General features: G+C 47.2%; 1 protein-coding gene across 6 annotated transcripts in view; it reads right to left on the bottom strand.

The window, feature by feature from the left end:
• Positions 1-27506, bottom strand: part of LOC143964536 (E3 ubiquitin-protein ligase RNF213-like) — a 955032-nt gene that overhangs the window by 528560 nt on the left and 398966 nt on the right. For all 6 annotated transcript variants that reach the window (XM_077474321.1, XM_077474324.1, XM_077474323.1 and 3 more), the window contains exons 19-21: positions 25100-25273; positions 24854-24994; positions 22577-23223 (exon numbers count right to left, since the gene is read on the bottom strand). In XM_077474321.1, coding sequence (XP_077330447.1) covers positions 22577-23223; positions 24854-24994; positions 25100-25273 — 962 coding nt within the window. The remainder of the gene's footprint in view (positions 1-22576; positions 23224-24853; positions 24995-25099; positions 25274-27506) is intronic.

The following is a 27506-nucleotide window of genomic DNA, read 5'->3' as shown; positions in this document are numbered from 1 at the left end:
CCAGAAAGTTCAGAGCATTCAAGAATGCCTGCTTACTTTACCTGGCCCTTCAGCCAAGAACTTTTTCTTTAGAGACTGTTAAAGTGGGATTCGTCATCTCTCTGCTGTCCAATGAATTTCAGTCTTGGGCCCATCAGCTGCTGGAACAAAAGAATCCAGCTATTAAATGAGTGGATTTGTTCTTTGAAGCCATGGCCAAATTATATGATGACCCACAACTCATGGCCACTGCTGAAGCTGTCCTTCATGCCGTGCAGCAAGGACAGTGCCCTGTAGAAGACTATACAGTGGACTTTCGTAATTGGGCTGCAGATACAGGTTGGAATGAGACCGCTCTCAAATATCAATACCGACTTGGCCTGTTTGAAGCTCTCAAGGATGAGCTAGCATGAGTGGAGGCCCCAACCACATTAGAAGGGCTCATTCAACTAGCCATCCAACTTAATAGACTCCTGCAAGAGCAATGGCCAGAAAGTGCACAATCCTTTTGGCCTTCATGGATGCTGCCTAAAGTTCCAGCTGCTCCTGCACCTTTCATTCCAGTCACTTCTAAATGAGGGCCTATGCAAATTGGCATAGTTCGATCTGCCCTAACCTCTAATGAGAAACTCCATTGCCAGCAAGCCTGACTTTGTTTCTATTGTGGAGGAGCCGGACTATTTCTTTGCAACTATCCAGTGAGGCCCAGTAAATCTTCTCCCCACAGACCTATGCGGATCCAAGTCCCGGAACCTTCCCCAACTCACCTTGTTCTCCATGTCACATTACATTTAGCAAGAGGGGAGGTCAGACTTCCAGCAATAGTCAATTCCAGGGCTTGCAGTTGCTTTATGGACATTACTCTTGCAAGAGACTAGAGGAGAGACTAGAGGATAAGAGACATTAACTTGAAGTTCATTTGGCTGATGGGTCCACACCTCGGTCTTGCTTGGCATGTTATTCAAGAGACTTTAACTATATTACCATAACTGACTCGGGCCATCAAGAATTCCTTTGAACTGATGTTCTTTGCTCACCAATGTTTCCTGTAATTCTGGGAATCCCCTGGCTGCAGGCACACAACCCACAGATAGACTGGACCACAGGGAATATCTCCTTCAAATCAACCTACTGCTTTCAGCATTGCATAGTGCCTAAATCTGTATCACCTTCCAGTTGCCTTACCATTCAGCCAGTTTGCAATACCACCCAAGATGTCCCTGCAGTTTGCCATGACTTCCTAGACATTTTCGATAAAAGGAAAGCCGACACATTACCACCCCATCCTCCTTATGATTGTTCAATCGAGTTGTTGCCTGGTGCGGAGATTCCTTTTGGACGAATATTTCCACTTTCAGAGACTGAGCTTGAGACCTTACGCCAATACATTGATGAGAACCTAGAAAAGGGTTTCATCCATCCGTCATCTTCCCCAGCTGGTGCTGGGATCTTCTTAGTGGAGAAAAAAGACCATACCCTCAGGCCCTGTGTGGACAGAGAACTCAACAAAATTACCATCAAGAACCGTTATCCTCTCCCTCTCGATCCTGAGCTCTTTCAGAGATTTTGTGCCGCCCAAATATTTACTACTCTTCTACTTTACTAGAGTTATGAGGCGCCTACAACCTTGTGCGCATTCGGGAAGGAGATGAATGGAAGACCGTCTTTAGAATTCGCTTTGGACATTTTGAATATCTTGTTATGCCTTTTGGACTGTGTAATGCCCCGACTACCTTCCAGGATTTTGTGAACAATATCTTTAGAGGTCCTGGATAACTTCTTGATTGTATACTTGGATGACTTCCTTATCTTCTCTGTCACCTTGGAGCTGCATAGAACCCTCGTCAAGAAGGTACTATCCACACTGAGAGAACACAGGCTCTATGCAAAAGCAGAAAAGTGTGAATTTGAAAATACGTCCATACAATTCCTGGGCCTAATTATTTCCACATCTGGGGTAGGCATGGACCATCAGAAGTTATCTGCAATTCTGAAGTGGTCAGTTATCGACAAGAAAGGCATACAAAGGACAAAAGACTTTTCTGGCATCATTGCCCCAATTACTCAACACACTCGCCAATATACCCGTTTCCAGTGGTCTCAGGAGGCCAAAGCAGCTTTTGATAAGCTAAAGGCTTTGTTCACCTCAGCTCCCATTCTACAGCATCCAGATCCAGCTTTGCCCTATATCTTGGAGGTCAATGCATCCAAAGTCACCACAGGGGCTATCCTGTCCCAACGCCAAGATCCTAATGCATCCTAATGCATTACTGCATCCAGTAGATTTTTTCTCCTGAAAGCTGAGCCAGCCAGAGAGAAATTATGATGTGGGGGATCAGGAACTGCTGGCAATAAAAGCTACACTAGAAGAATGGCTATATGTACTAGAAGGCACAGCTCACCCCGTCATGATATTCACAGATCATAAAAACATGGAGTATCTCAGACCATGGCAAGCCATGTGAGCCTTGTTCTTCTCGAGATTTAACTTTCATCTCACTTATAGCCCAGGGTCGAAGAATGGTAAGGCAGATGCTCTCTCACGCATGTTCCCAGAAACTCTGGAGACTGTTGCCCCCAGCACCATCTTGTCACCTCAGAATTTTCTTCTGCTTCAGCATGATCTAAGGTCGACTCTTGAACAAGCCTCTGCTCGATGCTCTGAATCCGAGGGTTCTGCACTCAGGAAACAGGAAGAACTTCTGTGGCAATTGGGCCAAAGTTTATTGGGCTCTTCCCTGTCCTGTCCTGATTTAACCTTGTTGCCTACAAACTCAAACTGCCCACAACTTACAAGATCCACCCTGTCTTCCATGCCTCCCTCCTGAAGCCCGTGGCCCGAACGCCTTTGGGGAACGTGGGGCCCGTCCTCCGTCTCCCTCTATGATTAAAGGGATTTAGGAGTAGGAGGTGGAGGCCATCATGGACTGCCATAGAAGGGGCTGCGGATGCCAATTTCTGGTACAGTGGAGGGGTTACGGCCCTGAAGAGAATTCCTGGGAACCCGAGTCGCAGATTTTCTCCGGCAATTCTTTCGGTGAGCTTCATCCCGGATGGGCGTTCGGAGACCGCCCCTTCAGTGGGGGCTCTGTAAGAGTCCAGGGCTTACTATGCATGCACCAGTGGAGCGTTGCCGCAAGAGCAAATCCATCCCAGGAGGTGCACAGGAAGTGACCTCAACCTGATGGAAAAAGGCGGTAAAAATGCCCAGGAGGCGCACAGGAAGTGACCTCAACCTGATGGAAAAAGGCGGTAAAAATGCCCAGGAGGCGCACAGGAAGTGACCTCAACCTGATGGAAAAAGGCGGGAAAATGCCCAGGAGGCGCACAGGAAGTGACCTCAAACTTTCCTATATAAGCCCAGCCCAGACACTGCCTAATTGCTGGATTATTTTTGCCCCCCCCCCCCCCCCCCCTTTGTTCCTGTGCTAATGTGTGATTTGTCTGAACTTGTTGTGACCTGGAAACCTATTTGACTACTCTCTTGATTTCTGCTTGCCATTGACCTTGGATTTGTTCCTTGACCATTCTACTTCTTTGTCCCTTTTGTACTCAACTGCCAGATTGGAACTGACCCCGGCTTGGATCTTGACCATTCTTCTTCTGATTAACCTTTTTATACTTCGTTACCAAACTGGACTTGATCTCAGCTCGGATCTCCAACTAAGGCTTGCACAGTGCTCCGCACCCCTGGCTCCCGTGCCACTCAGTGTCCACCAAGTTTCTGTCTCCATCTCCAGAGGCTTCAAGGACCCAAGGTGTAAGGGAGGCCTCCCCACTGCTTCGGTCTCATCTCAGGTACGGGGTCCGCGTGACACCTACTTTCTACCTCTGCTGGGTACTCCCTCTGCCATGGATACAGCACATGCTTTTATCAAGAAGATTGTAAGATTACATGGCCTGCCAAACAGTATTGTCTCTGACAGAGGAGTGCAATAGACCTCAAGGTTCTGGAGGGCTCTCTACAAACCTTTTAACATTGAAGTCCGCTTGTCGTCTGCCTAACATCCGCAGAGTAACGGCCAGACGGAGAAGACAAATAAGACTCTAGAGCAATATCTCCGTTCTTTCTCTACCATTTGTCAAGATAACTGGGTAGCCTTTACATGCTACCACAAATCAGTCTCCATTCTGGGTGAACTATAGATTCCATCCGTCCTTTTTGCCTAATGCCATTCCGGAAGCAGCAGTACAGGACAGATTACTCTTTATTCAAGAAAACTTACAGGTGTTTCAAGAAACCATGCAGAAATCACAGGAGGACTACAAAAGGTATTATGATAGGAGGAAGAAAGAGAAACCAGTTCTGAAGGTTGAAAAGGTAGGAGATAAAGTATGGCTCTCTACATTGAACCTCAAACTGTCTTGCCCCTTTTGGAAGCTGGGTCCAAGGTTCATCGGTCCCTTTGCAATCAGGAAAGAGATTAATCCTGTGGCCTTCGAATTGTCCCTGCCGAGCACTTACAAGATTCACCCAGTCTTCCACATTTCACTGGTCAAACCAGCCACTTCTGGCCCCTTTTCTGGAAGAGAAGACCCACCTCCCCCTCCAATCACAGTGGGTGAAGAAACAGAGGTGGAAGCCATCCTGGATTGTCAAAAAAAGGGGTAGACAAATCCAATACCTAGTAATGTGGAAGGGTAACTCACCTGTGGAAAGCTCTTGGGAACCTGCAAATAATGTTCATTAGGGATGGCCTTGCGGTTCGCCCTGCAGTCGGTTTGCGGCGAACTTTGCTCATTCGCAATTCGCCAAACCGGCGGACTTCTGGCACTGTTTGCATGGCGGACATATGCGTTTACATTGTGAAAGAACTTTGACCCATGATGACACATCTATCATGGGGTACAGGACAGCCAATGGAGACATTTCAGCACATGGACAATTGGACATACCCCCTACCTTATAAATAGACCTGATCTGGCGGACATTTTACATTCTGTCTTTTGTCAGTGTAGGGACAGAACACTGTGTGGAGCAGGGACAGTCAGTTTAATCACTAGCTATTACTATTAGGTCCACAAAGGTCCTTTTAAGGACTGTTATAGGTGTACAGTATATAGGGTTGTAATACATTTAGAATATACTTTCTTTCAAGTATATTATGGTGCACTGCTGACTGCTGTGCTGCCGATTGCTTGCTGACCGATTCTGCAGCTGTGTTTTATCAGTGTAGGGAGGGTCAGTTTGGTGTTTGGAGCAGGTACAGTCTGCAAATCACTAGCTACTAGGTCCAAAAAGGTCCTTTTAAGGACTGGTATAGGTGTACAGTATATAGGGTTGTACACATATAATATACTTTCTTTCAAATATAGAAAGTATATTATACTTGACTGCTGAGCTAAGTGCTGACCGATTCTGCAGCTGTCTTTTATCAGTGTAGGGACTGAGGGACAGTCTGCAAATCACTAGCTACTAGGTCCACAAAGGTCCTTTTAAGGACTGGTATAGGTTTACAGTATATAGGGTTGTACACGTATAATATACTTTCTTTCAAATATAGAAAGCATATTATACTTGACTGCTGAGCTGAGTGCTGACCGATTCTGCAGCTGTCTTTTATCAGTGTAGGGACTGAGGGACAGTCGGCACATCACTAGCTACTAGGTCAACAAAGGTCCTTTTAAGGACTGGTATAGGTGTACAGTATATAGGGTTGTACAAGTATAATATACTTTCTTTCAAATATAGAAAGCATATTATACTTGACTGCTGAGCTGATTGCTGACCGATTCTGCAGCTGTCTTTTATCAGTGTAGGGACTGAGGGACAGTCTGCAAATCACTAGCTACTAGGTCCACAAAGGTCCTTTTATAGGTGTACAGTATATAGGGTTGTAAACGTATAATATACTTTCTTTCAAATATAGAAAGCATATATAGTGCACTGCACTGCTGTGCTGCTGACCGATTCTGCAGCTGTCGTTTCTCAGTGTAGGGAGGGAAAGTTTGGTTTTTGGAGCAGGGACAGTCTGCAATTCACTAGCTACTAGCTAGCTACTATTAGGTCCACAAAGGTCCTTTTAAGGACTGGTATAGGTGTACTATTTGGTGTGCAGTATATAGGGGTGTAATACACGTATAAAATACTTGCACATATAGAAAGCATAGTATAGTGCATTTCCACTGTGCAGCATTGTGACTGCTAAACGGTTCAGCATCGATACTACAAAGAGTGACAAACGCAATTTAAACAAAAGTATTAGAACTGGTGTGATAGACCAGTGGCCCCCCAAAACTTCTCTAGAGACTTTTCTCACAGGGTCATTTAAAAAATGACAGGCAGAGGAAGAGGCAGGCCCTTCCGCAGGGGTGGTAGGGGTAGGACAGGAGCAACAGGCTTGAGCCAAAGTGGCAAATTGCAGAAGTTTTGTGCGATTACGTCAAAGGACGCACCAGACTTGGTTGAGTGTCTGACTCAGCCTTACTCTTCTGCAACCTCCTCATCCTCTCGATCTGCACCCTCTTCACTCTCTGCTGTGTGCATCCCCAAAGACACTACCACCAACACCACCACCACCACCATATACCTTCCGCTTGAGCCACAGGAATTATTTTACGATCCATCACAAGACATTTCCAATCCGCAGCCATTCTTGGCATTGGATCAGGAAGAGGAGGTAGCAACAACCGCCACTCAGCAGTCTGACGACAGTACCCAGATCAGCCCAAGGAGGTTGGTCCCCGCTGTTGCTGCCTACTCCAAGATCTCCAATTATAGCGGTGGGGAAGGTGATGTCGATGATGACGTGTCTAGTGATGTCACGTGGGTGCCCACAAGAGAGGAAGAGGACGGGAGTTCAGGGGGAGATATGGACCAGCAGATAGGGAGGAGAAACAGGCGGAACTTAGATTGCACAGGAGGGACAAAGCAGACTGCTAATATATCAGGAGCGAGGCATCAACCATGTATGGTCACATCTGGCGCTCCCAGGATGCCGGCACATGGCTCCGCAGTGTGGGCTTTTTTTTAACATGTCCGCTGCTGACAATAGTGTTGCCATCTGCAATCTTTGCAGTCAACGCATAAGGCACAGTAAGCCCAACACCCACCTAGGGACGACCGCCTTAAGAAGGACATGAGCTGCCATCACCGAGCCCAGTGGGAGCAACGGAACCCACAAAGCCACACTCACCATCCAGCCTCGTCTTCTACTTCTCCTCTCTCCTCACAATTGTCCTCCACTCTACCTTCCATCATGCCATCCTCACGTTTTTCTGGAAAAAGGCAGGCTGCCATGGGCCAAATGTTCGAGCATAAAAAAATAATGACGTCGGATAACTCTCTTGCCCAACGGTTGACGGCTGGCTTGTCAGAACTAATAGCCCACCAACTACTGCCATATAAACTGGTGGACTCGGAGTCCTTTCGAAAATTTATGGCCATTGGAACACCACAATGGAAGGTCCCAGGAAGGAAGTATTTCTCACAGAAGGGCATCCCAGAGCTATATGGCCATGTTCGGCAGCAAGTGAATGTATCTCTGGCACACAGCGTCGGTGCCAAGATACATCTGACCACAGACACGTGGTCTAGCAAACATGGGCAGGGAAGGTATATAACTTTTACTGCCTACTGGGTGAACCTTCTGACGGCCATCAAGCATGTAACCCGTGGCACCCATGTAGATTTGGTTTTACCGCCACGGATTGCATGCAGGCCTGCATCTTCTTCTCCTCCTCCTACTCCATCCTCCTCCCTCTCCTCCTCGGCTGACTCCTCCTTTTCCGCTGCTAGCTTCTCTTCCACTGCACCACCCAAGATCCCCAGAACCTATTCGACATCCTAGGTGAGACGTTGCCATGCTGTGCTGCGTCTGTTGTGCTGGGAAGCCAAGAGCCACACTGGCCCTGCACTCCTTTCAGCTTTGTATTCACAGGCAGATCAATGGCTAACACCGCTCAATTTGACAGTTGGTAAAGTGGTGTGTGACAATGGTGCCAATCTGCTTAGCGCATTGAAACAGGGCAAAATTACACACATGCCATGCATGGCACGCGTCTTAAACTTGGTTGTGCAGCGATTCGTTGTCAAATACCCTGGGGTCCAGGACATCTTGCGGCAGGCAAGGAAAATCTCAGCCCATTTCAGAAGATCTTACACGGCCATGGCTCGCCTTGCTGACATTCAGCGGCGACACAATCTGCCGGTCAGACGTCTTATTTGCGAGTGCCCAACATGATGGAACTCAACCTTCTATATGCTTGATAGGCTGCTCCAGCAGAAACGTGCAGTTAAAGACTACCTGTATGAACTCTGCGGCAGAACAGGTTCTGGGGAGCTTGGTTTTTTTTCACCACGCCAGTGGCTGATCATGCAAGACGCATGCAGACTTCTGCGCCCATTTGATGAGATCACCAAACTGTTCAGTCGCAGCCAATGGCGCCATCAGTGACATAGTACCTTATGCCTTCTTTATGGAGCGTGCATTGCGTTGTGTTATTGATCAAGCCATGGAGGAGCAGAAAGATGAGGAAGTCGCAATGCTGGATGAATTCCCGGGGGGGGGGGGGGGGCTACTCTATCTGAGACAAGTCAACAACAGGAGTCTGAAGAGGAGTCAGAGGAGGATGGTGCTGGGGCAGATGAGGAGGAGCAAGAAGAGCATGTTTAAACCTTTCTGGGATCCCTGTTGTTGTGCGTGGATGGGAAGAGGAGAACGAGGAGGACGACATTATCCTGGATGATGAGCAAGAGCCAGGCCACCCAACCGCTTCCAGTTTAGTGCAAATGGGGGCCTTCATGCTCCAGTGTTTTAACAGGGACCCCTGTATAAAAAGCATAAAGGTCAAAGACCAGTACTGGGTGGTAACGTACTTAGACCCCCGGTACAAACACAAAATGGTAGAAATATTACCACCGTCACAGAGGGCTGTCAGAATGAAGCACTTACAGGCCTTGCTTCGAGAAATGCTGCATTCTGCTTTTGCGTGCGCTGGCAGAGGAGGAATTCCCACTCCCAGAGAAAGAGTTGCGGGTACCAATCTAACAGCGCCTGCAAGAAGAGGGCGGTTTGAAGATGTGTTGGTGACTTCTGATATGAGGTCATTCTTTCAGCCGACCCATCGACAGGTCTCATCCGGATCCAGCATCAGGGAACGCCTAGACCAACAGGTGTCCTACTATATCGGGTTAACGGCCGATGTGGACTCTCTGAGAAGTGATGAACCCCTGGACTACTGGGTGGGCAGGCTTGACCTCTGGCCAGAGCTTGCACAATTTGCAATTGAACTGCTGGCTTGCCCCTCCTCCAGTGTCCTGTACGAAAGGACGTTCAGCGCAGCAGGGGGGGATTGTGACTGATAAGCGCACTCACCTAGCTCACGACAGTGTTGACTACTTCACATTTATAAAAATTAATGAGGCATGGATCTCGGAGGAATTCAACACATGTGACCAGTAGACCATGTATATGCATAACTCTATAAATGATTTATTTAATCAAGCACACGGACCTTTTTTCTACCTTTGGCACACTTCCTTGTACAAAAAAAAGCACACCGTACTATATGCCCGTACCCTCCTGTTTGAAGAGGTTGAGCGGTGTCATATTTTTGGGTCTCGTGGCGAGTTTCTTTCTGGTATCAGTGCTGCTGTCAGTGCTCTCTATCTTGGTGCTGATGTCAGTGCTCTCTCTCTATCACGGTGCTGGTGTCAGTGCTCTCTCTCCATGAACTGGCATATCTATCAATGGCCAGCAGAATCGCGGATTGACAAACACAAATTTGCCAATGCTAATGTGCATGGGCACACGGGCAAGAATGGTCAGGAAGTTATATTCTCCAGTGCACATGTGCGTACTCCAAAGCCAAAGCGCATGCAATACATGATAGACTCTGGCGCCCAGTGGCCAATTTAAAGCTTGCAGCATCAACTATTAACTGCTGGATGATCTTCAGCTTCCCTGCGTATTACTGAGTTCTTGTTCCTGCTATCATTGGATTTCCTGTTACCGACCGGCTTGCCTTTGACTTGTCTTATCTCCATTTCCTAGCTTTGACCCTTGGCTTGTTCCAGTGACTCCACGTCTGCCTGCTGATCTGTGTATGAACCCAGATTACCTCTGGCTGATCCTCTGTGTATGACTTCTGGCCTGGCTCCTGACTCTGCCTTCTGGCTCTCCCTGCTGCCAAGTCTCATCTGATACTCCTGAGAGACTCTTGCCCAGCAGTCCACCCTGCTCATCAGCCACCTTGGTTCCGCTGTTGCAGGCCGCAACTCAGTTGCAGCTTACACTATCACAGAATACCTGCACTCATACATACGACGGTCCCAAGAGAGCACGCCAGGCCCCAATCCATTCCTCTTATAGTCTCTCCCATCGGTCTGTTCTTCCCTATCAGCCAGCTGGTAGTTGTAGTTCCTGAGGATTCAGACAGAGAGCAAATCCCATCCATTCAGACTACATATCCCAAGATGCTTTGCCCTGCTTTGTCTCTGTATCAAGGAAGTAACAGGTCAATGTGACACTCAGCACTAGAGGGAAACGAAAGGCAAATCCACTTTGCACTGCAAGTGCACTTGGAAGTGCAGTCTCTCTGAATCTAAAGCCGCGTACACACGGACGGACTGTCTGGCCTACTTAGTCCGCCGAAACACATTTCAGCGGACAGTCCACTCGTGTGTGGGCTTCAGCGGACTTTTTCAGCGTGCAGTCTGGCGGACTAAGTATTTCGGAATGTTGGAAATACTGTCCGCTGGACTCGCATTTGGGCGGACAATCCGCCCGTGTGTGTGCCAGTCCGCCGTACTTTTGAAATGAGCGGACTTTTCCCGCCCGGAGAAAAGTCCGCTCATTTCGAGCGGGTATCCAGGTAGGCGGGGCCCGCCGCCTGGTATGGACTTAAAGGGGAACCCCAACGCCGAAAAAAATCGGCGTGGGGGTCCCCCCCAAGTCCACAACAGACCCTTGTCCGAGCACGCTACCCGGCCGGCCAGGAAAGGGGGGCAAGCGAGCGCCCCCCCTCCTGAGCCATACCAGGCCGCGTGCCCTCAACATGGGAGGGTGCCTTGGGGGAGGGGGGGCGTGCGGCCCCCCCACCCCAAAGCACCTTGTCCCCATGTTGATGAGGACAAGGGCCTCTTCCCGACAACCCTGGCCGTTAGTTGTCGGGGTCTGCGGGCGGGGGGCTTATCGGAATCCGGGAGCCCCCTTTAATAAGGGGGCCCCCGGATACCGGCCCCCCACCCTATGTGAATGAGTATGGGGTACAATGTACCCCTACCCATTCACCTGTGAAAAAAAGTACAAAAAAAACACAACACAGGGTTAAAATATTTTATTGCACAGCTCCGGGGGGTCTTCCGTCTTCGGGGGTCTTCTCGCCGGACTCCTCCTCTATCTTCTTGTAGCTCTTTTGCTAGCGGAGGAGCCCGGCTTTCTTCCTCACCGCCGGCCTCTTCTCCCGACTTCGGGGGTCTTGTCCCCCTCTTCCGTTCTTCTGCCGGGCCACCGCGCCTTCTTATAGCTCTTTTACAGGCGGTGGCCCGGTCTTCTGTCGCCGCCGCCTTCCGTTCTTCTTCTTCTTCTTCTCCAGGAGATGTTGCTTCGACGCTCTCTCCGGCCGGAATGCCAGGGACGCGCTCCGCTGCCACTTATATAGGGACAATGGGGCGGTGTCACATGGCTTTATGTCACATGGGTTGGTCACATGGTGACCCCGCCCCCTTACGATGTCATAGTCCCCATGTGACATCAACCCATGTGACCAACCCATGTGACATAAAGCCATGTGACACTGCCCCATTGTCCCTATATAAGTGGCAGCGGAGCGCGTCCCTGGCATTCCGGCCGGAGAGAGCGTCGAGGCAACATCTCCTGGAGAAGAAGAAGAAGAAGAAGAAGAACGGAAGACGGCGGCGACGGCGGCGACGGCGGCGACGGCGGCGACAGAAGACCGGGCCACCGCCTGTAAAAGAGCTATAAGAAGGCGCGGTGGCCCGGCAGAAAAACCGAAGAGGGGGACAAGACCCCCGAAGTCGGGAGAAGAGGCCGGCGGCGAGGAAGAAAGCCGGGCTCCACCGCTAGCAAAAGAGCTACAAGAAGATAGCGGAGGAGTCTGGCGAGAAGACCCCCGAAGACGGAAGACCCCCGGAGCTGTGCAATAAAATATTTTAACCCTGTGTTGTGTTTTTTTTGTACTTTTTTTCACAGGTGAATGGGTAGGGGTACATTGTACCCCATACTCATTCACATAGGGTGGGGGGCCGGTATCCGGGGGCCCCCTTATTAAAGGGGGCTCCCGGATTCCGATAAGCCCCCCGCCCGCAGACCCCGACAACCAACGGCCAGGGTTGTCGGGAAGAGGCCCTTGTCCTCATCAACATGGGGACAAGGTGCTTTGGGGTGGGGGGGCCGCGCGGCCCCCCCTTCCCCAAGGCACCCCCCCATGTTGAGGGCACGCAGCCTGGTACGGCTCAGGAGGGGGGGCGCTCGCTCGCCCCCCTTTCCTGGCCGGCCGGGTAGCGTGCTCGGACAAGGGTCTGTTGTGGACTTTTTTCGATTTTTTTCGGCGTTGGGGTTCCCCTTTAAGTCCATACCAGGCGGCGGGGCCAGCGACGTCTCCGGTTGACCTGGAGACGCGCTCGAAATGAGCGGACTTTCCTCCGCGTGTGTGGGTGAGTCCGTTCATTTCAAAAGTAGGGCGGATGGTATGGCGGACTTAGTCCGCCGTATTAGTCCGCTCAAAAAGTGCCGTGTGTGGGCAAGTCCGTTCATTCGAAAGTATGACGGACTGTCCGTCGGATTGTCTGACGGACTAAGTTGGCCAGACAGTCCGCCACGTGTGTACGCGGCTTAAGGGGTAGATATAAAATAAGTAGAAGCTCTGCTGATTTTATCATACAATCCTGTGCAAGCTAAAATGCTGTTTTTTATTCTCTTCGCATGCATCTTGCAGTACACAGTGCATTTTCCTTTAGTAAATTACCCCTAGTGTCTCCTGATTGCAGGATTTATATACACATCTAATTACCAGTCCTAATGCAAAGGACTGGCAATTTGCAATATATTACATTTTTGTCTTTGGGTTTAGCTATAATTTCAGTACGACTGATTCAAGATACAGTACTAAAAAAAAAAAAACACACAAAAACACACAAACATTTGTTTACCACACTGCAAATTTAGTACAGTGAGCTTAACAGCCTACATAAGCAATATTCTCCTGCATATATTAGGGCGCCACAGTAATAATTCAGAAGGTATAGCAGATAATTTACTTATCAAGCGAGAGATCAGTATTGAATTACATTTCCTATATCTTCTACCAGGGCTTTTCCAGTGGTGGAACTCTGTTCTGCTACCTCTGACTGGCCCTGTGCTCGCAGCTCATTATTTTATTTTGCAAACTCAGTAGTGCAACTTCTGTGTTTTACGTGTGATAGAGCTCTTCTTTCACCGGCTCCAACCCCCCCTGCAATGCACATCCTTATGAGAGCAGAGGAGAGGGTGAGGAATGCACACAGCCATGCTAGTCTGGTGGAAGCATCTTCTCCCAAAGCCTGTGCCCACAGCCTGCACTCACATTCTGTAAGCCCCTCTTTCTGGTACTATCTAGGTTTAGAGGGAGGATTTGGAAGTGGAAGGAGAGCTCTGTACTGGGAAGGGGGGCTTTTGGGGGAGAGCTCTGTACTAGTGGAGGTTGGGGTGAATTTCAGGGAAAAACATTTTTGGTTGTAAACTGGGCAGTGAGATATGCACTCCTTAACTCTGAACTCTGTACGTAGCGCACTCCTGAACCCTGCACTCTGTGCAAAATGTGAACCTGCATTCTGTACGCAGCACACTTCTGAACTCTGCACTCTTTCTGTAACACACTCCTAAACCCTGCATGACATGACATGCTCCTGAACTATGCACTCTGTACGTAACACACTCTGCACTTTGTATGTAACTTGCTCCTGAACCCTGTGCTTTGTACGCAACAAACTCCTGAACCCTGAACTCTATACGCAGTGCACTCCTGAACCATGTACACTGTGCATAACACAATTCTGAACCATGTACCCTGTGCATAACACGCTCCTTTAAGATCCTCCCATTGGATGGTGATTGGGCAGTAATGGGGGCGTGGCTGAGTTCCTGCACCTATCCTCTGAGAAAGTGAGCTGATCCTATATTGTATTTGAGTAAAGAAGCATTTACTAAAGCCACCCGCTGATCTTGATGGATAAACTGAGTGCTTACAGCAATTCATGAGCATAAAGGAGCAAACAAAGGCAAATCTTTATATGATTAGGCTAAAGAAAGTAAAACTACCTCACAATACATACTTTGGGGTTTATTTACTAAAGGCTAATAGACCGTGCTCTTTGCAAATGCAGTTGCACTCAGCAGAGGCAGTTGCACTCAGCAGAGGCAGTTGCTTCAGAGTTTATTAAATGAGGGGAAAGGCGACTTTGCCAAGAATACCCAATCACGTGCAAGGAAAAAAACAAAAGGCATTTTTGCTTGATTCGATGAAGGAAGTCAGCAGAGCCTCCCCTCATTTGCTAAGCTCTGGAGCAAATTCCCCTGCAGAGTGCAACTGCACTTGCAAAGTGCACAGTCCATTTGCCTTTAGTAGTTCAACCTTTTTTATATTCAACAGAGCAAAAAAGTTGTGAAATATTTCCTGATTTCTGACTATAAACAATATACCACTGGACATCGGACACATGGAAATATACATATGCTGCCTCTAAATTAATACAGCTGGATAATCAGTAAGGTGTAGGTAAATCCGTATGAGTTTGTCTCTAATGAGGCGTAAACACGATCAGACTTTTTCCCCACACACGGGTGGATTTTCCGGTGGACTCTGGTCCACCGGACAATCCGTCCGTGTATGGGGGAAAAGTCTGGGGGACTTAGAAAGTAGTTTTGACTCAAAAATTGTCCGCCGAACTATGAGTCCGCCGGACAATCTGGCCGTCTGTGTGCTAGTCCGCCGGACTTTTGAAATGAACGGACTTTCCTGCACACGGAGAAAAGTCAGTTCATTTTGAACGCAGCTCCAGGTAGACGGGACTAGCGCAGGAGGTCAATGTTTGACATGTTGCTGGCCCCGTCACCTGGTATGGACTTAAAAGGGTAGCCCTACGCAGATAAAATGGCGTGGGGGTCCCCCCCAAGGTCCATATAAGACCCTTATCCGAGCACGCAACCCGGCCAGTAAGGAGAGGGGGTGAAAGCGAGCGCCCCGCCCCCCTTCCTGAGCCGTACCAGGCCGCGTGCCCTCAACATGGGGGGGTGCTTTGGGGAAGGGGGGCCGTGCGGCCCCCCACCCCAAAGCACCTTGTCCCCATGTTGATGAGGACAAGGGCCTCTTCCCGACAACCCTGGCCATTGGTTGTCGGTCTGCGGGCGAGGGGCTCATTGGAATCTGGGAGCCCCCTTTAATAAGGGGGCCCCCAGATATGGCCCCCTCACCCTATGTGAATGAGTATTGGGGTACAATGTACCCCTACCCATTCACCTGGTGAAAAAAAATGTAAATAAAACACAACACAAGGTTTCAAAATAATTTATTGCACAGCTCTGGGGGTCTTCTTCCATCTTGGGGGGTCTTCCTGCCGGACTAGTCCTCTATCTTCTGCTAGCTCTTTTACTAGCAGAGGAGGAGCCCGGCTTTCTTCTTCGTCACCGCCCGGGGGTCTTGCTCCCCTCTTTGGGGGTCTTGCCCCCCTCTATGGTTCTTCTTGCCGGGCCTCCGCCTTCTTCCTTTAGCTCTTTTACTAGCGGTGGCAGGGTCTTCTGTCGCCGCCGCCTCTTCTTCCAACTTCGGGGGTCTTGTCCCCCTCTTCGGTTCTTCTTGCCGGGCCTCCGCTCCTTCTTCCAGCCGCTGCCGCCGCCGCCTTCTCTTCTTCTTGTTCTTCTTTCTTGAGACCTTGACTCGACGCTCTCTCTGGCCGCAATGACAGGGACACGGTGTGCGGCGACTTATATAGGGACAATGGGCGGAGTCACCGGGTGATGTCCCCGCCCATTATGATGTCACAGTCCCAGAGGATGCTGGACGGGGTCACCAGGTGATGTCCCCGCCCATTATGATGTCACAGTCCCAGAGGATGCTGGGACTGTGACATCATAATGGGCGGGGACATCACCCGGTGACCCCGCCCATTGTCCCTATATAAGTCACCGCGCAACACGTCCCTGTCATTGCGGCCAGAGACAGCGTCGAGTCAACATCTCAAGGAAGAAGAAGAGAAGGCGGCGACAGAAGACCGGGCCACCGCTAGTAACAGAGCTGGAAGAAGAAAGTGAAGGCCCGGCAAGAAGAACCCAAGAGGAGGACAAGACCCCCGAAGTCGGAAGAAGAAGCGGCGGCGACAGAAGACCGGGCCACCGCTAGTAAAAGAGCTATAGGAAGAAAGCGGAGGCCCAGCAAGAAGAACCGAAGAGGGAGACAAGACCCCTGAAGTCGGAAGAAGACCCCCGGATGGTGACTAAGAAGAAAGCCAGGCTCCTCCGCTAGTAAAAGAGCTAGCAAAAGAGCAGAAGATAGTGGAGGAGTCCGGCAAGAAGACCCCCCAAGATGGAAGAAGACCTCCGGAGCTGTGCAATAAATTATTTTAAAACCTTGTGGTTTTTTTTTAGATTTTTTTTCACCAGGTGAATGGGTAGGGGTACATAGTACCCCATACTCATTCACATAGGGTGGGGGCCAGTATCTGGGGTCCCTTTCCGGATTCCGATAAGCCCCCTACCGGCAAACCCCGACAACCAACGGCCAGGGTTGTCGGGAAGAGGCCCTTGTCCTCATTAACATGGGAACAAGGTGTTTTGGGGTGGGGGCCGCACAGCCGCCCCTTCCCCAAAGCACCCCCCATGTTGAGGGCACACGGCCTGGTACGGCTCAGGAGGGGGCGCTCGCTCGTCCCCACCCCCTTTCCTGACTGCCCGGGTTGCGTGCTCGGATAAGGGTCTTATATGGACCTTGGGGGGGACCCCCACCCAAGTCCGTTCATTTCAAAAGTACAGCGGACTCCCGCCAAAAGTCCGGTTGTGTGTGTGCAGGTCCACTCATTTGGAAAGTCCAACGGACTTTACGGCGGTTTGTCTGCCAGACTAAGTTCGCTGGATAGTCTGATTGTGTGTACGCGGCATAAGAGATACTACTGTACCAAGAGATAAACTATACCTCCCAACAATCCCTGATAATGCATGTAGACAGACAAGTGGGGCCTACAGGGGTACAACGTTTTGTTTTTTCCACCATGTCCTCCATGTTTTCCAATCAAGTCCTCCATCTTTGGGCGGCAAGCACTGGGTCAAATGAGAAGTCTACCCGCATGGGTTCTTCTGGGCTTTTTTACACGGTCACTTTACTATAGACACGTGCAATTTGTTTCGGTCCAAATACAAATTTGTGGTTATTCAGAGATTCAGATGTATCTGAAATTATAACTAATTTAGTTGAAATTCATTTAATTTTTTTTTGTGTATTAATTTTCTAACAAATTCCAAATTTTCTGAACGAATCAAATTCGGATCAGTGGAAGAATAATCGACCGATTCTAATTCTGTGTGAAGAATAGCTGGTTATTAAGGAGCGGGCCGGCTGGCGTGTCCTTAACAACTGATTACTCATCAGGGGGAAGCCCGCTGACAGGTGAAATGTAAACAATAGAATTCTGGCAGTGAAAAATTCAGAAAAAAACTGTGTGGGTTCCCCCTCCCCCTATCAATACCAGGCCCTTCAGGTCTGGTATGGATTTTAGGGGAACAACAAAATAAATAAAAAAAATGCAGTGGGATTCCCCCCCCCAATCCATACCAGACCCTTATCTGAGCATGCAGCCCGGCAGGTCAGGAATTGGGGGGGGGGGGGGGCAGTGAGCACATGCCCTCAACATGGCACCTTGTCCCCATGTTTATGTTCACTATTTTGGCTCTGATAAAGAGGGTACTCCCTTGAAACGCATCAGCCAGTATTGACATTGCCTTGTCTTCCTACAAGATATAGAAGACCTGAAGGCAATGATTCTCACTTGTCATGATATGCATATATGCCATGCATTTGTGAGTATATTACTTGTTTTTATTCTTATGTAGCGCTGGAATTTTTGTCATGTAATGTTAATCTATGGACAATGCTATAAATTGGTATTTGGCTCCCTCTAGTGGTATAAACATGAAATGGACTTTGTTTATTTCTCATTTCAAGAGCATTGGGAAAGCCTAACAAGAAGGAACTTTTTGTTTTCGTTTTTTCTTGAGAAAAGGACTCACCTACCCATAATGCCCACTCATCTTACCCATGAACACTGAGTGGCTGAACTGCATGCTGGGTAGGTAATAAAAGGCACTGCGTGGCCATCTTCTTTCTCTTCTGGACGTGTGGCCTGCCTACAAGGATTTGTGAGGAGGTGTTCCAGAGAGCTGCAGCCTGCTCAGTGCAGGGCAACATTTGAAGCCACCGGAGACAGTCTACACTACAGCCTGCTGGAGAAGCAGTGTGGTCGGATCGGGGGGGATCCAGAGACATCTCACGGAGCCAGACGGAGGTCCCGGTCATTGTACAGAGTGGTGCAGTGTGACAGAGCTGACTGTGGCAGGACTGGCAACCAATGGAGCAGAGGGATCCATCTGTCTGGACCTGGTGTGGTGAGAGAGCTGTTGCCCAGAGGTTTTGTACCACACTTCACACACGGTCGGACATTCTGCCAAACAAATCCGTTGGATTTTGTCAGACGGATTTTGTCCGACGGATTGTGTCCGAAACTGTTGCATACACACGGTCGGACCAAGTAGTCGGAAAATCCGATTGTTCAGAACGTGATGACGTTATTTCGTTACGACGGGACTACGTTCACGCTAGTAGCCAATAGCTTTGATGTAGGAATTTGATCTGAGCATGCGTGGCCGATCAAAATTCTCTACACATGATCGGAGTATGTCCGATTGGACCAGTTTGTTGGAAAATATTTCCAACAAGTTGGAAAATTGGGTCCGACGGATATTCCGACGGAAACAGTCCGATGCATACCACCCACAGTCATTCCGACGGATTCTCCGACCGTGTGTACAAGGGCTAAGACTGATCACATAGTCCCACGGAACAGTTCAGTTCAATAGAGTTACATGTACATAGGCCTCAAGCCTGATTTCATTACCAAGTAATTGCCACTGGAAGTACATTCCCAGGGAAGGAGTTCACAAATACTTTGCACAATTGAAGTTACTGTTTCATACTGTTTTAGACAACTTTACTGGTTGGAAATCCTGCTGATTATAAATACTGCAGTATAAATGGCTAGCTGAAGAAAAGAAGACAAGAGACTTTATCTGTTACTGTAAGGCATTGCAGTGTTATTTTTACTTGCCATAAACTGTAGGGGGAAGTATTGAGTGATTATATTGTCTATCATCTTGTTTAAATACTGTGTGTGTGACATTACAGATCTTTTAGTGTCTGCACGGCGTATTGGAAGTGGGAAGGTACCCAGTGCTGAGACTGAATCACCTGAGCATTAGTCCCACTTGGAGACACGCCTGCAGGGGCAATCCAGGTAACCATTGAGTTATAATCATTTATATTTGTTTGCTTCAGGGTTGTATTCATCCTTATCCTTGTGTTTATACTCAATACCTTTCAGTAAACGTCTTCTAACATCTACTTACAATACAGTGAGTTTGTCTTATTGTAAGCATGGAACTCTAAGTGTCAGAGGTAACGGTAGCCCTGAATGTCCGGGATAGCCAGTGGGAAAATGAACAATTCAGCAGCCCCCAAGGGAGTAGTGCGCTACATGGAGGTCCCACAGAGATTTCCCAACTGGAATGCTCGAATAGGTCAGGAGAGGGGTCAAGAGTAGAGGAAGTCATGGACCCAGCCACGGCCACTCGATGGAGTCGAGAATTTGGGGGTGCGTCCCAGAAAACCCCCATTCTGAGACTGCCAGGAGACCAGTGGTTTGATAGAGAGGTGCAGCAACTGATGAGGAGAGCAGTGCCAGAGCAAGGCTGTTATCTGCTAGATTTAAAGCAGGATGTGCAGGAAGACTTTACCTATGTCCTCTTAGAGTGGAAAGGAGCCACCCCAACAGAGTTCAAAAAGGGATGGTGAGCTTAGCAGAAGGCTTGAATGGGCGGGTGCTTCCGGTACAAGAATCAGAAGAAAAGCCAGGGAATCCGTTGGCAAGGAGCTCAATGAGGGGCAGCCCAAACTCTGTGTGCCCAAGAATAGGAGAGAACTTGGAGCCTAGGAAGCCGTCAGCTTCCTTTTATTTGAACATGAGCCGTTTGGTGGACAGTCTGATACAAAGCCACCAGGCATCCACGAACGAGAGGTATCGGAAGCTGCCGATATTCTCAGGGTGAATACCAAGGCCTGAGGAAGAGGAGGATTTTGAGAGCTGGATGGATCAAGCAAAGCAAGCCTTAGAGGATTGGAATGTCCCGAGACATTTAGGGAGAAGGCGGATTAGTCAAAGATTGCTAAGCCCAGCAGCTGATGTCATCAGAAGTTTTAGGAGAGGAAAACCAGACTGTGATGCCAGAGATTATATCAAAGCCCTTTATGCTGTGTACAGGAGGGTAGAAAAACTATCTGACCTGATGTATTGGTTTGAACATACTCATCAGAAGAAGGGAGAGAAGTTGTCGGCCTACATTGTCCGTATAGACCAGATACTGCATCAAATCATTTTAAAGAAGGGCATTGACCCTCAAGAGGCAGACAGAGTCAGATTAGAATGGAATTTACGAGGGGCTAGACCGAACCATTCTATTGCTCTTCAGTTACTCTTAAAAGTGAAGTTCCTTCCTATCCGGAACTGATGGGGCTAGTGAGAGAATAAGAGGCCATCTTGGAAGAAAAAGGTAAAGAAGCCCGGCTGGTCACGGGCACCCCACAGAGGAGTGAGAGGGTCACTGCTCAGTCAATATCAGTGGAAGGTATGGAAGATGACAGTGAAGAAAAGTATGAGTGGGGAGAACCCCATCCGACTCCTGTGGTAGAATCCTTGTCAAAACCAACCTGGGCCAAGCTGGCTGAGGATGGAATCCAAGCTAAAGCCCTACAGCAAAAAGCGCTGCTCCGTGTGATGGAGGCACAAACCAAGATTCCAGAAGAACGGATGGGTGTTCGTAAGTGCTATCAGTGTGGGGATCTTGGGCATCTCAGGGCTCACTGCCCAAAGAAGGAATGTTGAAGACATTGTTGAAGGAAGAACCAGTGGAAAACTCCAGGGGGTCTCAGTGAAGGAGCCAGCTGAGAACCCCGCTGAAAAGCAGATCTCCAAGAGAAATGAAGGGAGAGTAGTAAAAGACAAAAAAAGGAAGAGAGAGTCCCGAAACCTCAGGAAGATGAACAGATGGACAAGTAACCCGACACCGGGGTCAGGGAACCGAGTGCAGAAAGTCAGTGCTTCACCAGTTTATAGAACCCCGGCTGGGTCTCTTCAGAATGTTTGCGAGAGAGCCCGCTCAGGGGATACCATTCACGGGAACTCCAACACACTGCGCAGAATTAGCGACCAGAGTGCTGAAAATAAAAAAAAGAATAGAATGAGTCTACATTAAGGCTTTACTGGATACAGGAGCGTAAGTTACACTGTTGTATCGAGACTTTTATAACAAACACTTAAGTCATATCCCCATCCATAAGTTGGAGGAGTTCGAGATCTGGGGGATTGGGACCACCCAATGTCCTTACGATGGTTACATTCCCATTCAAATCTCTTTTGGGCCTGCGGCTGTAGGAAAAGAAGAGACCTTTGACACACTGGCTGTTGTGTGTCCCAGACCCACTGGAGGTAGGCGGAATTCCATACTGTTGGGGATGAATACGGATTTAGTAAGAAGACTGTTGTTTGCTGTCCTGGATGCAGATGGGGCACCACCAATAAGATCCATCTGCAGTTACGACAAGCGTACCAACGGGTGGTCAGAGAGAAGAAAGCTCAGAGAAGAGAAAATTGATGTTTCTGGTTACAGTTTGCATTGGTAGGGTAATATGATCTGAAGGGGGGAACCGGCTTCTCAAGTGTATAAAAGACTGTATTTTTGTACCAGTAAACAGTTCCAGCTTTGCAGCCAAACAAGTCCTGCCTAGTTCATGGTTGTCATATGCGGCTATAATATTTAATATCTATATTCAGATTGGAGGAAGTGGTATATGACAGAAGCACTCAAGCGGAGTGTGGGAAGCATTTCTGTTACAGTGTCTATGCACAAATAAGCATTTAGAAGAGTTTAGTATCAGAAAAAAAAATAAAAAATCATCACTTGTGCATTCAGGAGTGGAGCATTTTGGCACAAAAAATAAAATGCCAAATGTGGCAAAAACGTGTCTAAATGTATGTAAGCGCTGGGTGCATTTAGCACTTAAGCATTTTTTTATTTTATTTCAATGGCCAGATTAATTTAATATTCTGGGCAATGAGATAAACGGCCAAGCACTTGACACCCATAAATACACCTACACGTTTTTGTAAAAAAACATCTGTCAGGAGAAAAGCATTTAGAAGAGCCCCAGTGTGCCCCATCTTGTCTGATCTGAACATAAAAATAATTATATGAATCAGTGCTTACAATACTTTCATTCATATCAGTAAAAGGTCACATTTATGGCATAGGAACAGTTATGATTCTACAATCTTACTTACAAATTGCAGCAGGGTCTCCAAGGTCTTGAAATCTCCACTGAGTTTGAACAATGTTTTTACATCAAATATGACTTTTGCAGATCGAAAGGCTACATCAAGCTGGTGATATTGCTCAATCTGTTTCACACATTTAGAGATCCATCTACCATAATCAGCAGCCCCCAAACGACACAAGATTTTAAACTCATTTTCCATTTTTTTGTAGTTGTTTTTAAAATCTGATAAAAATGTGTCCACAACTTCAAAGGTTACTTCTCCAGATTTAAGGTCACCATAAATAGTTCTACATTCCTCCAAGCATGGAGTGAACAGTTTATCCATAATTTCTTCTGATGTAAATTCAACATCATTGTCATTATCTTCACTGTCATCATCAACCTCAGCTTCACTTTCTTCAGAGGATTCTTTATGGGAGTTTTCTGCAAGTGCTTGAGCTCGTCTTTCCCAACATGTGATGGAAATATGGCTGTTCCTGAATGTATGCAGTTCTTTAGCAATAATCATTAAACGAGGACAGAGATTGTAATATGATCTTTCAAGCTCTGTAAAATCTTTAGGTGTATCAAATATCTCGACAGGTAAAATATTGCTTAGCTTCTGTGGTCCTAGCTCTTCTGAATGCTTTTCCTTTATTTTCACAATGTTTACTAAAAAAAAAAAAAAAAAAATGAACGTTAGCAATAAAAATAAAACCATGAATGTTTATCTAATTATGATATCATTTGACTTCTTATTGGGCTCTTTAACCTTTCTTTATAATACTTGCGTACCGGTAATTGAGCTTATGTATAGATATTTTTAAATCATCCTTTACCATGTAAATATTTTTTATAAATATACAGTATTTTACCAAAATTATGGTAATATATTGTGTTTTTGTGCACTCAAATAACATGTATTAAAGTGTACAAAACTCTGGTTCCACTTTTAGAAAACTCTGATTCGGCCACACCTTGAGTATGCTGTCCTACTGAGGTCACCAGTCCTCAGAAAGGAGGCGCTGGAACTGGAGAGAGTCCAGAGATAGGAAACAAAGCTATTAAAGGGGTGGAGGACCTTAGTCAGGAGGAATAGCTACAAACATTAAACTTATCTCCGAAAAAGTGAAGCTTGAGAGGAGATATGGTTGCAAAATACAAATATCTAAATGGTGATTCTAGCGTAATTGTAAACTGTTCGGTCTCAGGTCACTTAAGAAGATACGTGGTGACTCAATGAAGTTGGACAAGAAATTGTTTAACCTCACACTGCGCAGGAGATTCTGTACTGTAATGCTCAAAACAAACGGTCGGACTTTCCAACGGAAAATGGGAAATCCAATTGTGTGTGGGCTCCATCTGACTTTTTCCGTCTGAATTTCCGACACACAAAGTTTGAGAGCTGGATCTAACATTTTCTGACAACAAAATCCAATCGTTTAAATTCCGATCATGTGTAGACAATTCCGACGGACAAAGTGCCACGCATGCTCAGAATAAATTACGAGACGAAAGCTATGGCTACTGGCCTCTTTATAGTCTTGTCATACGTGCTGCACATCACCTCGTTCTGAAGGATCAAATTTTCCAACAACTTTGTGCGACCGTGTGTATGCAAGACAAGTTTGGGCCAAAATCCGTCAGAAAAAATCTGACGGATTTTGTCGTCGGAATGTCCGACCGTGTGTACAGGGCATTAGAGTGGTAAGAATATGGAACTCCCTTCCACAGTTAGTTGGTGTCATTGGGGAGTGTAGATAAATTGAAAAAACTTTTGGATGGACATCCTAGCGCATGGGTCTTCAAACTATGGCCCTCCAGTTATTCAGAAACTACAATTCCCATGCCTAGTCATGTCTGTGAATGTCAGAGTTTTACAATGCCTCATGGGGTGTGTAGTTTCGCAACAGCTGGAGGGCCATAGTTTGAGGATCCCTGTCCTAGCGAATGCAATATACAGGGGTATGAGAAATGGTAGTGGCATAAACACATGCACACACATACACAGGTTGAACTGAATGAATGGGTGTCTTTCACCTTACCAACTGTGTAACTGTGTATTTTCACAGAAATTTTGGGCTTGATAAACTGTTGCACTAATATCATGGGACATCAAATTTGAAACTGCCACCATGTTATTCTCCAGGGTGTCTGCTTTAAGAAAATATTAAAAGTTTGGGGGGTTTTATATAATCTTTAGGCATACAATCATTGATTAAACATGTGCAAAAAATGCAAAAGCAGCTCTGGCAGTGAAAGGCTTAAGTGGTGTAAAAACCAAACAATCTAGATTCAATACCTTTTATGTATTGATCAATTCTCTGGAACATTTTAAGAAGACTATCCACAACATCACGTTCTTTTTGTAACATGTCTAGTTCAGCTTTCCTCTGATCCAAAACTTTATTGATTTCACGCAGTGAGGGTACGTCTGCTCTTTCTGAAAAAAAAAATGAACAATCAACAGAGGCCAGTTATAAATACACAGCTTTAGCTAGTCTAGTCAAGACATAAAGATTATTTTAGCTCACATTAGAGGACTTACTCAGTTGACAGATGGCTACAAACTGCTCCCTGTGCTGTAGAATACTTTCTATGTGTTGAAACAGCACTTCTCCATTCATGACATTTGTTACAGCCCCAAGGAACACAGATTCTGAAAGTACCACCAGTTCCTGGATATCCTCTCCAAACTGTGATATGACCCTGATATCTGTTCCTGAAATGAAAAAATATATAAGCAAATGGTATAATCATGAATCTATTCTTCAGTTGTCTCTAACCATCAGTTGAGAGTTGGGTTCTAGTTTACTGTTGTAATATGATGCTCCAATTTAGGACAAGATGTACGTTATCTAATAATTTTATGGGTGTATTGCTAATGTTAGTATTTATCACTCTGCAGAATAGGTATATTGTTTTAATTATATTCAATAAAATAAAGGAAAAAGAAAAAAGTATTAAGATGGAACATAACCCAGTTTACCTTCTTGTATATCACTGTACTCTGTAGAAGTCAAATATATTGTTATATGTTAATTACTGGTTGATTTTGTATAGTAGCAGGTGAATCCAGAATGATGGACATTATATAAACTCTGTAGTCAATGTGCTGTTATGAATAAATTAAAGTGGGGAAAGTTTAGAGCACATATCAAACACAAAGCCCACAGGCAAAATGTGGCCCACCAGGCCTTGTCATGTGGCCTTTGCACCCAGTTCTGCAGCCAGTCCATGGCAGGAAATCCATTACGCCACCTCCAACATCTGAGAGAGAATGATCTCCCTACAAGGCAAGGCAGAGCCGCCTACATAGGGAGGTATTAGAGCAAGGCCATGTAGGAGAGAGATGCAAGGAAACTTTGGGAGAGTGGGGTTGAACACCATGCATAGTGCACCCCTAAACCTTGAACTCTGTAGACCCCTGAACCCTGCACTCTGCACATAGCGCACCCCTGAACCCTGCACATAGCGCACCCCTGAACCCTGCGCTCTGTATGTAGCACACCTTGAACCCTGCAATTTATACATGGGCGCACCCCTGAACCCTGCACTCTGTACATAGGTGCACTTCTGAATCCTGCACTCTGTACATAGGCGCACCCCTGAACCCTGCACTCTGTAAACAGATGCACCCCTGACCCCAGCACTCTGTATATAGGCACACCCCAGATACAACTATACTACTGATGTGGCCTGAGATGAAATTGAGTTTCACACCCCTGGTTTAGAACCTCTGTTGCCAGCTATGTTCCCATTATAGATTTTCCCCAAGATTTTTGCTGATTGCAGAGCTATATAGGTCTGACTTAACAGGGCATGTGTTAAACCTCTGCAGAGAGACCACTGCTTCCATGCCAGGAATTAGAGTCCTTTTCTGCAGCACGCTGGCAGAAGACAGACTTTTCAACTCAAGCTGTGACTGTTGTCTAAGGAAAATTAACTGCAAGACTGAATGCCATTTGTTTTGGTGTACCTAGAATGAATTTAGCTAATTTAAAGCAGAATTAATGTTTTTCTTTTCTAATGCAAACACACTGAAATTAAAATTTAAAAAGTGCATGCATACTTGTGTCTTGTGTTTTTGTTGGAAGGTTTCCCAGCCGCTGTGCAGGTATAGCAACAGGACTTGGAATCTCTGTGACCTATTGGCTTCATCGCTTTTGAATGGATTTATACTCTGGATACCATGGTCCCCAAGAGAGCTCAATGAGGTGTTGGACATCAATATCGTTCTTTAACATACATGTAGCACCCACTAGTAGTGTGCTAGAGAGGTTAGGTACATGTAAGTAGGCCTGGCTGGTTGCTAGCCCTGTTTGTTTTCATTCTGTGTTGGGAGTGGCTTAGAGTAGTGCTGGGTGACTCACAGGTGACATCACTAGGACCTCCTACTTCTTTCCAGAAGGTTCTAGTGCTTTCTGGTAAGAGAGGCTGGAGGGGAGGTAGAGCCACCTGGGGTGTTCTGGGGAGCCCTAACCAATCCCCAACTTGGATTGGCAGGGGGCAGGCCTCCTCAAATACCCAGGGTCAGCCCAGCTGGAGAGGAGTTGTTGGGTGGAAGAGCTGGAGGGAGAGAGTGCTGAGGCTGTTGGGGCCTTAGAGGGAGCTCTCCAGTCTGGGGGGGTAGTGACCTTGGGCCTGGGCTCGAGTGCAGTTGGGATCCTTTTCAAGAACACATGAAAAGGTCCTAGACTGAAGGCACAAGAGAGAGCAAGGCGAGCAGAGCGGGAAAGTGTACTTACCAGGAGGAATTTTCGATTCCAGGGTGGTAGAATGGGCAACAATGCATGAGGTAGGAATGATCGGCTCAGGATCAGGGTTGGACTCTTCGTCCAAAGTGTCAAATGACCTAGAGAGCGCATCAGCTCGATCGTTGCAGGAACCAGGTTTGTACGTAATCGTGTATTTAAAACGGGAAAAGAAGAGACTCCACCTGGCATGTCTGAGGT

This window comes from Lithobates pipiens, unplaced genomic scaffold (assembly GCF_037356315.1).
Source record: "Lithobates pipiens isolate NorthernLeopardFrog02 unplaced genomic scaffold, aLitPip1_a1.2 Scaffold_8, whole genome shotgun sequence".
Lineage (NCBI taxonomy): Eukaryota > Metazoa > Chordata > Amphibia > Anura > Ranidae > Lithobates > Lithobates pipiens.
The sequence above is the reverse complement of the archived record's forward strand: the minus strand, read 5'-3'. Positions and strand labels throughout refer to the sequence as shown.